General features: G+C 39.9%; 1 protein-coding gene across 1 annotated transcript; it reads right to left on the minus strand.

The window, feature by feature from the left end:
- Nucleotides 1-48: 48 nt before the first annotated feature.
- On the minus strand, nt 49-15,816 carry LOC139932363 (tyrosine-protein kinase receptor TYRO3). The gene is made up of 15 exons (XM_071926112.2): nt 15,567-15,816; nt 15,206-15,264; nt 13,534-14,155; nt 11,274-11,429; nt 9,773-10,105; nt 8,242-8,431; nt 7,510-7,601; nt 6,954-7,067; nt 6,568-6,648; nt 6,386-6,478; nt 5,581-5,702; nt 4,913-5,022; nt 3,627-3,786; nt 3,404-3,540; nt 49-798 (listed from the first exon to the last, which is right to left on the minus strand). Exons 1-15 carry the CDS (start codon nt 15,673-15,675, stop codon nt 441-443), a joined length of 2,736 nt encoding a protein of 911 aa, XP_071782213.2. The 5' UTR covers nt 15,676-15,816; the 3' UTR covers nt 49-440.

Consider the following 15,816-nt stretch of genomic DNA (forward strand, 5'->3'; position numbering starts at 1 on the left):
GACGTAAAATTACGTGGCACTACGGACAAATCTAGAATGAGTGCGATGCTGGGACTTGTAGTTTATTTAGCAACAGCAAGTTAAATACAGCAGTGCATACAGTGGGTGTACATCAATTTATTATTACATGTGTTATTTGCTAAGGGACAACAGGATGCTGGGGTAGCCAAGAGGGAAGAAAAGTGAGCTGTTCCCAGACCAGCTGGGAAAATGTGGGAGGGGTAAGTGAATGAATAACACTTTAACACAACAAAAGTAAAAAAAAATATTGTCTTCATCTCACATCCAGTGCTTGTCTAACCCTACAAAAAAGTAATATGTGGATCTCATGATGATTTTATGGGAACTCTCTCTCTCACTCACACACACATGCACACAATTCAAGACTCCACTTTAATACAGCATTGCACATTATAAAACTCAGAAAAACACTGTCCTTTTCAGCATTTATCATCCCCCTGAACCGCCGAGCCACTTGTAATACACAGGAGGTAGCCTCCCTCTTCCTCCTCCTCCTCCTCCTCCACATCCCTCTTGTCTATGGGTGCGGCAGCAGCACCCACAGGAGCGGGTAGGTAGACATTCCCCACCGCACCCTCATGCTCTGTGTGTGGGTCATAATAGGAGGCAGCGGCGGTGGCAGCAGCAACCTCCAGGCCCTGGTTGATGTAGTGGGCCTCCTGGCTCGCCTCCAGCACCGGCAGCTCCAACAGAAAACCTTTCAGTCTGTCGCCCAGTTCCCTGAAGCCAGGCCTGCAGGACGGCTCCTTATCCCAGCAGCTCCGCATTATTCCATAGCTGAGGTTTGGGGACAAGAGGGAGGTAGACATAGACAAAGGTGGGACATTGTGGGGAGAGGTAGAAAAAGATAAGATTAGTTGACACTTTCATGAAATTAAGTTGCAGCAGAATATAAGGTATTATAATATAAACAGTGAGAATAATAAAATAATAAAACAATAAAAAAAAACAGCAATAAAATAGAATAAACAATTGTGGAATTATGTGAACGTATGCTGTCGACAATTTCAACACTTAGGTAGAGGGAGAATGTGCAAAAATATGCAGTATATATATAATATCATTAAATATAAGCATATATATAATTATAGCTATGTCTAAAAATATTTGCTATATATGTGTAGAAAATATAGGTATGTATAAAAACATGTAAAAATGTCAATACAGTATAATATAGTGGAACCCTTATGAAAGTAAAAAGGCATTAGTATGTGCAGTTATATATAAAAGTAAATCTATAATGAAAACAAATAAACAAATGTTTCCAATAAAAAATAAAAATATATAGAAGAAAGGAGAAATGAATGAGAAGAAGGGGGTAAGTGGTGAAAATTGCTAGTTAATGTAATAATCTATTATCAGGGAAACAATTATTACAATATCACATTTTTACACATTTACAAGGACATTTAATTTAATTTTGACAAGTTATTACACTGTTCTCAGATTCTCAGAGCTTGCTGCACCAAAAAGCCTCACATCGATTCAATTACTGAAAGCCACAGAGGCAGCGCTGCAGTTTGCCAATAAATATTTGGGGAGAAACCAGGAGCAAATTATGAACTAACACTGCTCAAGTTGTCAAACAGCAGTATGAGGGCAATGAACTGGGAAGCCGAGTTCTTACCCAATATAAATTCAAAATATAGCCGCAAGCGGCGATTGAGGGGTCCAAGCACAATTTGATAAGACAGACAGATAGACAAAACATTACAGAAGGTAGAAAGACACACACAAAAACTGACATGTTGTGAAGATCAAAGATGCAGTCTAACACTGGCTTTTGTGTTGGCTTGTGACTTCTGTCAAGTTCATAATTTCATTGCAACCACATTGCTGGAGTTGTTCACAACAGCCAAACTTTCTATTATTTGTCCTTGATGACTAAGGAAAGGACAAGTCTGGATTTGAACCCACAACCTTCCACATAAAAGGCTGATGCTTTACCTACTGAGCCAAAGGACTGTTATGTTTAGTAAGGAGAAACTAACTAAAGGGAGAAGTAGTGTGATACTGCAACCTATGATTGACAGACTGACAGTGCTAATCACTTTATAGAACATTGTAGTGCTCTCCATTAACAAATAAAACAATAGTAAGTCACATGGGCCAGAAAATTGCTGCTGCATTGCTCTCTATGGGTTGGCAGGTCTGGCCACACCCTAATCAGTGATGTTGTCAAACACCTGCTTTGAGTTTTCTGCACTGTGTGATTTAGTGTTGATGTACTTTTTATCAAACTTTGAAATGGTCACAGTTCATCAGGGACTTAAACTCACAACCTTGTGGTCCAAAGACCTGAGCTTTACCGCTCTGCCAACTTCCACTTTGGTGCGTGCCACAGTGGGGAAACAAAACAAAGGGACAAGTCATTGGTTATAGGTGATAGTCCAAACCATATTGAAAGCCTCAGAAAGAATATTAGACAATGTGCAGTAGACGTCTCTCTCTCTGGGGCCCTAACTGCTAGCATACATGCTGGCTTGGTGTGCACATATGCTAGCAGTTGGCAAGGCATGCTAGCACAGTATACAGTATCTATATAGAACCTTAGAGGGTTCCAAATATGTATCAAGTCATAGAACCCGCAAAGGTTCTTTATGGAACCATTTCTTCTAAGAGTGTAGGGAATTCACAACACCATGCCATTGTTTTGACATTTGTTGCGCCCCCTATTTATCGATTTTAATGAAAATTTGCAGACATGGTTCACTATCCTTACGCAACAGATCTGCCAATGTATTAAGTTTCGTGTCAGTTGGACCTAAGGTGTGGGAGTTATGGCCTTTTTAGTGTGACTTCTTGTTATAGCGCCACCATCTGGTCGACATGGGTGAATGACCTTGCCTGAGTAGTGGGGGGCCATAGGAACCCACCTGCCAAATGTGGTTGCTCTGGGACTTACAGTTTCTGAGCTGCACATACTTTTAGCGGAGAAAAATAAGAAGAAGAATCCTTACAAATACAATAGGGTTCCAGCACTACATGCTTGGACCCCTAATAATAATTTTAATCATAACATTCAAGTTAGAACTGTCTAAAGGAGGCAATCACTGTGGTAGTGGTAGTGGTTGGGGAACCAATTGGGAAAGGCCCATTGTCTTTTGACTAACGGGTGCAACTCTTGCTTTTTCTCGACTGGAACAACTCTCATTCTCTTGCTCTTACTACGTTATTGCTATCGCTCTCTCCACATACACATACACAACACAGAGAACCCCCTTCTCTGGGGGTTGTCGAAGTAGGTTCACCAAAACAGTAAATTACAACACATCACAACATAACTGCTGGAATGCATGGAACATCACAGATTGATATCTAACAGTGTCAAAATGCATAAGAAAAACAAGCGATGAACCGCTGAATTAGTATGGGAACTCACAGTTTCGAGTCACAGTCTTCTGGCTGTTTGAGCCTGTAGCCGGACAGTAGCAGTTCCAGCAGCTCGTGGTTGTGGACTCCGGGATAGGGAGTCCTCCCTCTGGACACAATCTCCCACATGGTCACCCCGAAGGACCACTGAGAGGACAGGGACAGGTTAAGACACATGTACGAATTCACAGATTCAGGGATTGTCATGTTAACTCGCTGATACCAAAACTCACCACGTCGCTCTTGGTGGTGTAGATGGACTCCGACAGGCTCTCCATGGCCATCCACTTGATTGGCACACGGATGGCCACTTTCTGTCGGTAGTAATTGTTGCTGTAGATTTTCTTGGACAGACCAAAGTCAGCCACACACACCCTAAGGTCATCCCCAAGCCTGCGGAAGACAAATGTAGAATGTGTAATGGTAAATTCTTCTGTGTTTGTGGGTTTTTTTGTTGTTGTTTTTAATCATAAATCGTAATTTTGGTTGTAAAAACTCTATACCATCATACAATTTGACTTCACTGACTTCATTCACTTAAGAATTGTTAAAGGAAGAATCCATCTTCAGATACTCTTACACTGTTATGTATCATAACCCATCAATCTGTCATATTTTGTGATGAAGTGTTGTAATTTACACTTTGGTGTACACACTTTCCCTCAACCTGCCTTATCTACTTCTACTTCAGTAAGTGATTTCCTACGTTTCCCAGAATGCTTTTCAACTGCTTTCAGCTGTGGGTTAAACCTCCTTGGTTATGTGACTGGAATAAAGTTAGCTTGATATTGGATATTGGACATTTGGTGGATATTCAGTTTTCCTACGATAACTTGTAAAGCAAACATAGAAAAACACATGAATTAATATATTTGTGATTGCTGGAAGAGAAAGAACAATTTACACTTTTATGGTTAGAATATTTGAGAAAACATTTTTTTGTGTGACCTCCAGTTCATATGCAAAATGAGCTATTGAAATTTGAATGTGTATTTGTACATACAGTTTGACCAGTTATCCATGGGAATAAGAAAAACACACCACCAAACAACAAGGTACATCACCAATAGCTGTTTTCTAACCTAAGTATTTTAGGGTGGATGCTTCCTTTAAGAACATCATCTCTAGATTTCTGACACATGACTGATTATATTTTTAGCGAGGAAAAGAGCGCATTTGCATAATCAGCACTGACTGAGGCGAGGCTCTTTTGAGTCGGATCAAAGAACAAAATCAGACTTATGTTTCTGACACGGCATTTTCGACACCGTCCCGATATATCTTGGATCTCTCCACCGCCCCCACTGTCTCCTCTAAGGCCCTCAGTCTACTTCATTGAAACATTTGCAGCTTCCTTTCCCAGATACGAGCCACAGTTGAATACCAATAGTCGAGGACAGAGACGCAGTCTTATCTGGACAAGGAGGCCTTGATTTCAGCATCTCCCCCACCTCCCCTACCCCCACCCCATGCCTTGTCCATGTTTCTCTTTCTCAGTGGCGCCCTCTGATGGACTCACATGCAGTTGCGCGCGGCCAGGTCTCTGTGCAGAAAGCCCTGGGAGCTCAGATACTCCATCCCCGCTGCAATGTCAATCATGAAGCGCAGGAGACTCTGGAGGGGCACAAACTGGGAGAGAGAAGGGAGATATTGGTATATTCTGCAGTTTATTTGATGCATGGAAAAATAGACTTGAATAAAAGGGATGTGCAGTTCTTTACTGCTCACATCAAAGGGTCATGATGCCCTCAGTTTGAGCCTTTCTCCGCCTGTGTAATACTGAAAAATGCATGAGGAGCGGGGGAAAGGGGAGGGGTGGGCGAGTGGGGAAGACTGTAGCAAGATGATGATGTGTAAAACTGTGTAAACCACCAAAACGACACTATTCATTCAAAGGTTTTTGGTGACAGTAAATTGGGATTTGCACAGAAAATCCAGGAAAAAAAGCATTATGTGGTGTATTGTCGAGATTATGACCAGGATGGATGCGTTTCATCCTAATGTTGCCATGAACAGCTGAGAAAAAGTGAGCTGAAGGTGTCATATTCCTTTAATGCGGTCTGGCAAACAATGTAAAAGCTAGTGCAAAGATGATTATCTGTCTTCTTTGGGTCCCAAGCCCATAGCCAAATGCAAAACTTGCACCTGTGTTGTCTATGTATGCATGTGTCAATGCACATATCTCACCATAGGAATATCCCCATAGCGCATAGCAATGAGGAAGCGGCGCAGGTCTCCGTGCTTCATGAAGGGCAGGATGACCAGGGGAATGGGCAGAGGAGAGTCCTGCTCTCTCTCCAAAGTGACCCCTGCAGGACAAACACACACAGCACACACATCTTTCACAGGGCTGCTGCTGCTGCTGCTGCAGTAGGGGAGAACGGGGTAAGTTGAGCACGTGGGTAAGATGAGCCACCCTTGTATGTAGGTAACCATACACAAAATTAATCATGTGATCGCAGATTTAGAAAGAGTAATTCATTTCCCTGAATCTCTCATATATTTTTCCTCTGTCAGGTGATTTCATCATGCAGACATAACACACATTCATCACCGCACATTGTGTTGACAGTTGTGTTGAGCCAAGTTGTGCATTGTGCATTGTTATTCTTTTTGAAAATAAAAGAAATTGTTACCATAAGAATATGATTCTCAGTAGAGACAGAGTGGAAAGACAGATTGTCTGCCACTGCATGCTGGAGAGGCCTTAGTGAAATGACTGAAAAGGACAAAAATAAAACTTGTGTAACAGCTCAACTTGCCCCAACCGTGGGGTAAGTTGTGCCAAAAGGCCAATTTTTTTAATGTGTTGTACTTCTGAAACTGTATTAGATACTGAAAATGATTTAATTTACATAGATGCCCAACAACATTAAGCATTCTTTGAAATAAATACACATTTATTTTCCCGTAGTAGCTCAAAATGCAAAAATGGCTCATTTTACCCCATCCTCCCCTATATTCCCTGTGTGAATTAGGTGTGATATCTTACCCAGTAGTCTGACCACGTTATCATGATCAAAGTTCTTCATGATCTCTGCTTCTCTCAAAAACTCATGCAAGTCTTCCTGGCTGTGGATTCCAACTGCAGGCACGGGGAAGAAAAATCAGAGGAATAAAAATCCAGTAGGGTTACAGTAAAGAGTTAGGACTACCATTGAATACATACTGTACCTCTCATGGTCTTCACAGCAACTTTGATGTCCAACCCTTCCTCTTGCGTAAAGATCCCTTCATAGACCGAGCCAAACTCTCCTTCAAGTTAAAAAGGAACGAAAGACTGTTTTACATTCACCAAATTTGTATGAATATTAAAATCTTTACTGGAAAGCACTATATGAAATAAATTGCATGTATTGGAGGAGGTGAAGAGTTTCATTCCAAAATGCTATACAGCCACATCAGAAAAAAAAACATTTTCCTGGTATTCATGGCTCAATATTTAAAAAATGACTGATCACTACATACTCAAACATGTTCTATAAAGCTAGTTATACAGTTCTATACATTCTGTACATGTTCTAGCCTTGGTCATTGTTGATGGGGAACCATTGACTGACCCTTGCCAAGCTCCTTTCCCAGGGTGACTTGGTGTCGCTCTACCAGAACCTCCCTCAGACTGGCGAGCAGCCTGTCACTGAGCCCCTCCAGCAACTGGACCACGCCTTCCACCACTAAAGCACATGGGAAATAAAAGGACTTGGTCAAATGTGTCATGTCAAATTTCTTTATTAAAGGGGCAGTAAGTAAGGTTTTTCCTGCCCCATAGCACAAACTGACCATAATATATCTACAGGGAGTTGATAAGGTTGTTGATCAATTCATCTTATAATTTAAGCCTCCAGATAAAGAACCATATAACTTTTTTTTTTGACGAGCCCACGTTTGAACTTTGATGACAAATGGTAGAAAAGTTGACTTTCTCTGGATGGAAGTATTCCCACTTATTTGATTTTATCCAGTAAAAGGATGACAAGAACACTGTTTGTTGACATCAACGCTGGTTGATTCCTCACTGCTCTCATAGTGATACGTAAAGAAATAAAAAGTAATGAGCAATTAGTAATCTATTACTTTTTGGAGTAGCGAGCCCAACACTGGCAATGTGACACTTACTGTTGTCCTGCTGGGGTTCAGGGTCCAGCTCCTCAGGACGCCGGTAGGCAAGTCCAGGGTTCATCGGCAAGAGCTCTAAGTCCTGGTTGGACCTGTATGAAAATAATACCTTTCAAGTCATTGTCAATAAAATCATCAATGACATTTTTTTTAAAAATGCCATAAAAAAGTATTTTTTTCTGTCGCCTTATGTCAAAACTATGGCTCATAACTAATATAATTTTATAATGGCCAGTGATCAAGTGGTGAATAAACAAGGTGGGTGAACTATGACCTCCAGTTGGTGATCATCATAAGGCAAATGACCTCTAATATAAACAAAAATAAATCGGATGATATTGAAATATATTTAATATTTATTTATATTTATTTATAAATAATTTCATATATTATATGAAATTGGATGTTGATGATGCATTTAGCATTTTGCAGCAATGAGCGCTTAGCACCAGGACTCACAGATTTAATTTATGCTTTTTTCCCTCAAAACACATCAGTTTGATACTCCTTACCATGATGTATACTATGAATTTAGGGCATAAAGATTTATGTCAGTCAAAAAAAAGGTAAGTAAACCTCTATTAGATGGGTTTCCCTCCACCACATCCTTGCAAATGGCCACACAAATAAAAGTTGTAACTTTTACTAACTAATCACAACAACAAAGAAACAGTCCTGACGCCAACAGAAACCATGAGTAGACCAAAGAAACAAAGAAACAAACTCATTTACCTGAGTTTGGTGTAGTTGCGGCGCAGAGTGCACAAAGTAATGGGGATCACCACCAGAAGGAGAAGGCCTCCGAATGCAACAACAGCTGTCAGCCATGTGGTGAAGCGGCTGTGTTTCTGTGAAGACGGCGTTATTTCAGGGTCTGAGATGTTTGGGCCCGGGGCAACGGTGATTATCACAGGAAATTTCCCTGTAAGACACAGAAAATCACACACACATACACACAAGTAGATTCTCAGTACAAGCATTGTCATGTATCTTACAGATTAGCAGCAATTTTGATAATCCATTTCCTTTAGAAAAGCATGGGTGTCTATTGGGTATAGGCAGGTGTGGCGCTGTCTGTAGTTTTTATCATTATATTGGAGAGTAAAGATCAAGCAAAAACCACCAGAAATTTAGAAGCCATATCTAAAAAAGCATTCAGCACCAATGTTCCCCAAAGCTTTCTCCTCAGTTTATGTGAGCAGGTTTGGAAGTTTTGGTGAGAAATCATACAAGATTTAGGGACTTTGCCATAATTTAGGGTTTAGTGAATTGACACAACTGAGGAAAAGTGGTTAGCACATTCAGTGTGAATGAGATATGAGTCATGGTCATGCTAGTGGCTTGAAGAGCAAAGGACAACCTCATTCCACATGACGAGATAACAGTCTTTCAAAATTTTGTGAAGATTACTTTCCTGTACCACGAATTGGATTATGTGACAACAGCATGAATTGGACACGGCATTAGTTTGTCACATGAAAAGATTAGCTAACGGTTAATGCCGCTTTCACGTCATGTTGCATTTACCATAAATACAAACTGCCCACTGGGAAAAAACGTTCAGTAAGCTAGCAGTAAGCTAGCTAGCTATCAGTTTAGCAAGTCCATTTGATTTGAATTTGATTGAGTTTGATTTCAAATTCATGGCTAAAAAGTATTTTCAACGTGGGCATTCCAACAAGTTAAACACGTGAACGCAGCCAGGTTTTCGCAATGAGACGTCATCCGGTTCTTTTGCTTCTTCCAATAAGATAAGTTGAGGCAAGTAAAACAACTTTGGTTAAGGTTATGGTTAACTGATAAGGCCTCTGATTCTCAACCTCTTTCATATCAAGGACCCCTAATTTAGTCCACATTAGAGCCACGGACCCCTATTTGATGAAATTTTGTCTCTTGAACCCAAATCTGACAACATTTTTATTGTTAGATATGATTTTGTGCAGAATTCCACCTGTATTGTAGAGAGATAACAGAGAAACTATGATCAAAATAGTCATTGTTCTACATTCTCTAATTGTGTTAGAGAACCCCTGGTGGTCCCCGGACCCCACGTTGAGAACCACTGGTTTAGGCAACTAAAACAATTTCGTTAAGGTTAGATTAATGTTTTGGTCATGTTTAAACAAGAAAAACAGCTGATATATGAACCTGATATATTTTAGTTGAATGTAAATGTAAATTTTGTGTACAGAGCATTTATTTGCATTTTAAGACCAGGCTGGTCTAACTAATGTGTTGAAATCATCCAGTCAGACTTACTTACATCTATGGATGGTTACGGTGGCAGATGCAGTTGACGCCCTCTGGTGGACGGATATATCATTCCAGGCCTGGATAGAGAGTCGGTGGTCATAGTGTGGGTTTAGTCCTGCGATGCTGACCGTTGTGTTGGTCAGTCCTGCTGAGGCCGGCAGAAAAACCACATCCCCCCCACATGCCTTCCATGGAGCGCCAGCCTCTCCTCCATGCTCCAAACACTGGATGCTGTACATCACCTCCTCTCTGCCTCCCCGGTCATGAGGAGGATCCCAAAGGAGGATCAGCATGGAGTCATTATGCCGATGGGCTGATGCGTTCACGGGGGCAGAGGGCGGCTCTGTGGAGGACGGGACATGGAGGCAGTGAGTAGGGTTAAACTGATATATGAGGCTGATATTGGCCTTTTATGAAATATCAGATAGCGGCGTCCACTGATATGATGGAGGTTCCTCCCTGACCTCAGCTACAGAAAAACAGTCTGCAAAACATGACATGAAACCTGTCTCACCCTGCCTTAAAGCGATGCTAACCCCCTAAAAGAATATCATTAGAGAGTTTTAGTGTCCATGCTGGTCTAAATTCTGTTTCATAGGCTTTTCCATCCTGAAGAATAAAATTCAGACATTTGACATTTTGAAAATTTTGAAAATACTGAATATTGGCACAGAATAAATGCTTTTATCAGCTTCAATGCAAAAATATTGGTATTGGCCTTCATAAACCAATATAATTTTGTATTTTTTGGGCATAAATATGGCCACGTTTAAAGATATTAAATTGAATAACACAAAAATATCAGTTATTGGCAGCTTCAGTACCAAATAAGAAATATTGGTATCAATATCAGCCTCGAAAAGCTTACAGTGATGAAGATATAATTCAGCATAGTCATAGACTGCAAACTCATTTTGGGGTTGGCAGTCTGGCATTCCAGATAAACTATAGTTCTACAAAATAGAAAACTCACCAATGAACTACATTCCATTAACTTGACTAATCATCAGGGTTCAACCAATATGGGGTTTTGAAGGCTGATATTTCTGTTGGGTTTTTTGGGTTTTTTTTAACCTATATTCAATATCTTTAATTCCTAAAAAATTGCAAGTATTCAGTGGCAGGTGGAAAAGCCTCTGAAACAGCATTTAGACCATGTGACACTTAAACTCTCTATTGAAACCCATAACAATATTTATAATGACAACAATAATGTACACATTAAATGCGCAGATTCATGCCTATAAAATTTTGTGTGGAATCAAATCAAAATGTCTCATTAGTTCAATTCAGGTTAAAGTCTTCCCATAGACAACCAGTGTTGATCAATTCTACAATAAATACTGTATGCAATCAAACTGCATCATATCAGAGTTGGATGACACTGACTGGACCACATGATTTTTAATGAAAGGCCAATATGAACCACATATATTGGTCTAACCCTAATAATCACATATAAGATGACACATGATTGATTATTTCCAGTAAACCCAGTCAGTGTTTCTTACTGGTGCAGCCCAGGTTATAAGGTTCAGTGGGCAGGCGGTCGTACTCCTGTAGACAGTCACACCTCTCCGATCCCTCCCTGTCTGTCCTGCTATTGGGTGGGCACAGCTGGCATCCTCCACTCTCATTGGCTGGTTTGTAGTAGCCCGTCCTACAGGCTGGGAAAATTGTGATACCTTGGTTTAATTACTGTAAACAAATGAGACCATGGTGGAGACGACTGATAGCTTCTATCTCACACCAGTGTTGTTAGTGCTAGTGTTTGTCAAAATTGAGATCACATTTCCCATAAATCCTGTTGCTTCCTGCCACCCCTCCCTCTCCATTTGTTTTGAAGAAGCAAAATAAGGATAAGGACCAATAAATGCCTGGGTAACAGTCAATACAAATTCAGACCAGGTAAGGTAACGCCAAGTTAAAACTATGTAAAATAGTGGAACTGGAATAAAGTTGTGGATTACTGCCAAAGAAAAACAGTTCCTGTTTTGTGCCATAAAGCAATCCATCAGATTTCACGCCAAATCTGACCAGGTAGCACACAATGTACAATGCAGTGTAGAGGAGGCTAGAGGCTGGCAATCTTCTCAGTGATAGTCTTGTGAAATAAGCATGATCTCTGAAATCCAGATTACATGTTGTTTATACAAATAATGTGAAGATTACGTTCCTCCACCACAAAAGGATTAAGTGACAACAGCACCAATTGGAACAATTTTCATTGTTCGTCAAGGCAAGCTAACGTTTAAAGCTAGGCAAGTAAAACAACTTCAGTTAAGGTTAGGGTTATGTTTAGACAACTAAAACAACTGTAGTTAAAGTTAGGGTTATGTTTAGACAACTAAAACAACTGTAGTTAAAGTTAGGGTTATGTTTAGACAACTAAAACAACTGTAGTTAAGGTTAGGGTTATGTTTAGACAACTAAAACAACTGTAGTTAAAGTTAGGGTTATGTTTAGACAACTAAAACAACTGTAGTTAAAGTTAGGGTTATGTTTAGACAACTAAAACAACTGTAGTTAAAGTTAGGGTTATGTTTAGACAACTAAAACAACTGTAGTTAAGGTTAGGGTTATGTTTAGACAACTAAAACAACTGTAGTTAAGGTTAGGGTTATGTTTAGACAACTAAAACAACTGTAGTTAAGGTTAGGGTTATGTTTAAACAACTAAAACAACTGTAGTTAAGGTTAGGGTTATGTTTAGACAACTAAAACAACTGTAGTTAAAGTTAGGGTTACGTTTAGGGTTAGGGTTAATCCTACCAAAAGCACCAGAAACTGAAAAATCCTTAGGGAGAGATTTGTTAAAACAAAGAACAAGCTAGCTAAAACAAAAGCAGTAGATGCTCTGGGCACGTAGGTGTAATCATAGTGTGCAATACTATAAATGGCAAGATGCAGACAGGAATTCACATGCACCAGGGTGCGGTACTGTAAAGCATTACTTTCCACTGCGTTATTTCAATGTCAAACTACTGTCCGTTTGTAGTCATGTCCCCTCCATGTAATCCTTTACAGGTGGGGAAACATATTTATCTCACTTTTCACAGCATATTATTTGCATTTATTACATCAAGCTCATTCCACAAAATTTCATAAGATGAAACTTTAATGATCTTAAATATGATACTTAAATGTTAAATATATTATAGCAAAATAGAATATGTGAACCATAGAATGTCTGAACCATTTCGACATTTATTAAACATATGGAAATATTCTAATGTTTGTTTTTCACACATTTAACAAATGTGTGAAAAAAATGTCTACATTTACTACGGACATTTAGCAAATATTCTATTTTGCTATAACAGCATCATATTTAAGTAAATTGAGAAAACTAATAAAGCTGAGAAAATGAATGAATTTTGGCTTAAATGTGAGATAATTTCTGATATTTAGCTCAAATAATGCAAAAATCGCACCTGAAAATATATATATTTTTTGTCACATTTGGCACCCCACATATTAGCAGGCCTACAGAAGACCAACCATTATGTACAGAAAGTTTCTAGGTGTGCAGACGTGTGCTGTAAAAACTATTCCCCTTATCAAATATTCAGTTTACACATGTAGATAATATATGTACAGAATGTGGAGATTTGCATATGTGTATGACTAGCTGTTCAGTTTATAAGGACTCTAGATGGAGCTACCATATCTACGGAATATGTGATGACGCGCACACTGCCGACACTGCAAATCAGACGTATGAAATGTATGAAAAATATGAAATAAGTGAAAAATCATCTCATTTCCATACCTTGACAGGTACCATCCACACTTTGATGCCCAGGTCCGCAGATACACGCACCCTGCAGTGGACCCCATACTCCGTCCACATGGCAGTCCCTAACAGGCTGAGAAACCTCCACAGCCCCCTGCACACAGGAGCCGGTCTGGGGCCCCGACCCGGCCGCGGCCCCCTCGAATCTGGCCAGGTCACCCACAAAATCGGGGCACCTCCTATAGTACAGTCTGATAGAGGCTACCAGCACACAAGTCCCTGAGTAGGACAAACCAAGATGGAAGCCCCTCTGAATGATTGAGCCCAGGTGTAGACCCAGACTGCGGTTCAGATAGCTGGATGTTTGGTCTGGCCTGACTGTAACAGGGAAAGGCATGGAGGTTTGTAGTTCAAGAACGTCCAAACCATTTCGAAACCTGGTGAGTGGCGTGTCTGAGTTTAACAGGTGAACCTGTAGTGGTATTGGCAGACTGGACGGCTCCTCTTCCTGGGTAAATACAATGTCCAGCAGTAGGTGGTGGGCGCCTTTACGCTCGAACCACTGGCTTAGAAGAGTTCTGCGTCTGCTGCTGTCTGTACAAGCCTGGTAGACGGGTACTGCAGTCTCAGAACCCATGATCATATTAACTTCAGTCCACTGTGGTGAGAGAAAAAAATGCAGAAACACATCACTAAAAAGCTGCAGGATAGAAAACAGCCTCCAACACAAGAGCAACCCCATGGAAGATAAGAGCGTATTTTTGTCAAGCCTTGCAGCAACTGATAAAGCAAGAACTTCTGCATAATAACAATTAGGTTTAGACCAATATATGAGTTAGACTGATATATTGGGCCGATATTGGGCTTAAATGTTAAATATTAGCCAGTCTGTGTCGTCCACCTCTGATATGATGGAGGTTCCTCCCTGACCACAGCTACAGAAAAACAGTCTGGAAAACCTGATTTTATTTTCATTTTTTATTATTCATTGAATTGTTCAATACTGTTTTTGTAAATTAATCAGTAATGTATCCAAGAGTTTCTCTCCCATTGAATAGGTGTGGTGGGTCACTCTGCCTTGAAGAGCTGCTAACCCTAAAATAATTTCATCAGTCTGGGTTTCAGTGGAGAATTTTAGTGTCCCATGATGCTGTTTCAAATTTCAAATTTCAATCTTTTTTGAAATGCTGTTTCAGAGGCTTTTCCACCCTGACAAGAATACAATTCTGGGGCAAACACTGAATACTTGGAATTTCCTGGGTATAAAAATGGGCAAATTTAAAGATACTGAATATCAGCACAAAATCAGCAGCTTCAATACAGAAATATCGGCATTAGCCTTCAAAAATGCATATTGGTCGAACCCTATAATTGTTCATATTGTAGTAAAATGTTCCTCTAAATGGGTTGAAAATGTTATAAAAGCTGTTAATGTAATAAGATCTGTGGAAAAAATTATATATATATATATATATATATATTACAAATTATAATACTATCAGTCTGAAGATGTTATTACAGTACATTATCTAGCAATTTATTACATTAACAGGTTTTAATACATTTTGGACACATTTAGGGGGGCTTTCTATTACATTTTGACAAGTTATTACATTATCTGGCAGTTATTACACTATCAGATGCCACAAGTGTTATAATCAAATAAAGACTTCTCATCATCACACACTGGTTCTGCGACCCCACTTACATCTCTCCGTGGTTCAGATGTCCATTTCATGGTCTGTTTGACAGAATGGAAAAGCTCCACTGTACGGAGGAAAGAGTTGAGAAAGTCAACACTGTTTTTCTCTTGAGTCATATTGGACTTTTTCCTTTCATGTGTAACTTCTTGGAAAAACGGACTGCACTTTGGAAACCACTGTAAACTGCCACAGTGTTGACAGTATAAACATCTGATATTGCCATCACATGAACAGCTCACAGCCATAAAATTTTAATATAAGAATATGCAAGGCAACTTGTTTTATTTTGTTGTTGTTGTTGTTTTTTTTTTACATCTAACACTTGTTAGAAACGTATTCTCAATGTGAAACACCCTGAACACTCACCCTCCTCTGCTGGAGATTGCACAATGCAGCCGACTAACCAGATCCACATCCACAATAGGATAATAGTGGGACAAACAGGCCACATTGTACTGATGCAGGCAACTCCCATGTTCTCAAATTGCTAGAAGTCCATATCGTAGTCCGCTGTTCTCACATTGTGTTCCCAGTCATGACATGAGGCTGACTGTAGGCTCCTTAGAGTTTAAGGCAGGTTGAAGACAGCGTGTAGCCTGTGTTTACTTCTACTTAT

This window comes from Centroberyx gerrardi, chromosome 23 (assembly GCF_048128805.1).
Source record: "Centroberyx gerrardi isolate f3 chromosome 23, fCenGer3.hap1.cur.20231027, whole genome shotgun sequence".
In the NCBI taxonomy this organism is placed as follows: Eukaryota; Metazoa; Chordata; class Actinopteri; order Beryciformes; family Berycidae; genus Centroberyx; species Centroberyx gerrardi.

Excerpts from the sequence above, each read along its gene's own strand:
- LOC139932363 (XM_071926112.2), bottom strand. The coding sequence starts at position 15,675 with ATGGGAGTTGCCTGCATCAGTACAATGTGGCCTGTTTGTCCCACTATT. Across the intron at positions 6,649-6,953 it reads GGGAAAGGAGCTTGGCAAGG|GAGAGTTTGGCTCGGTCTAT; the intron begins GTCAGTCAATGG and ends TTTAACTTGAAG. Across the intron at positions 3,787-4,912 it reads CTGGCCGCGCGCAACTGCAT|GCTTGGGGATGACCTTAGGG; the intron begins GTGAGTCCATCA and ends TGTCTTCCGCAG.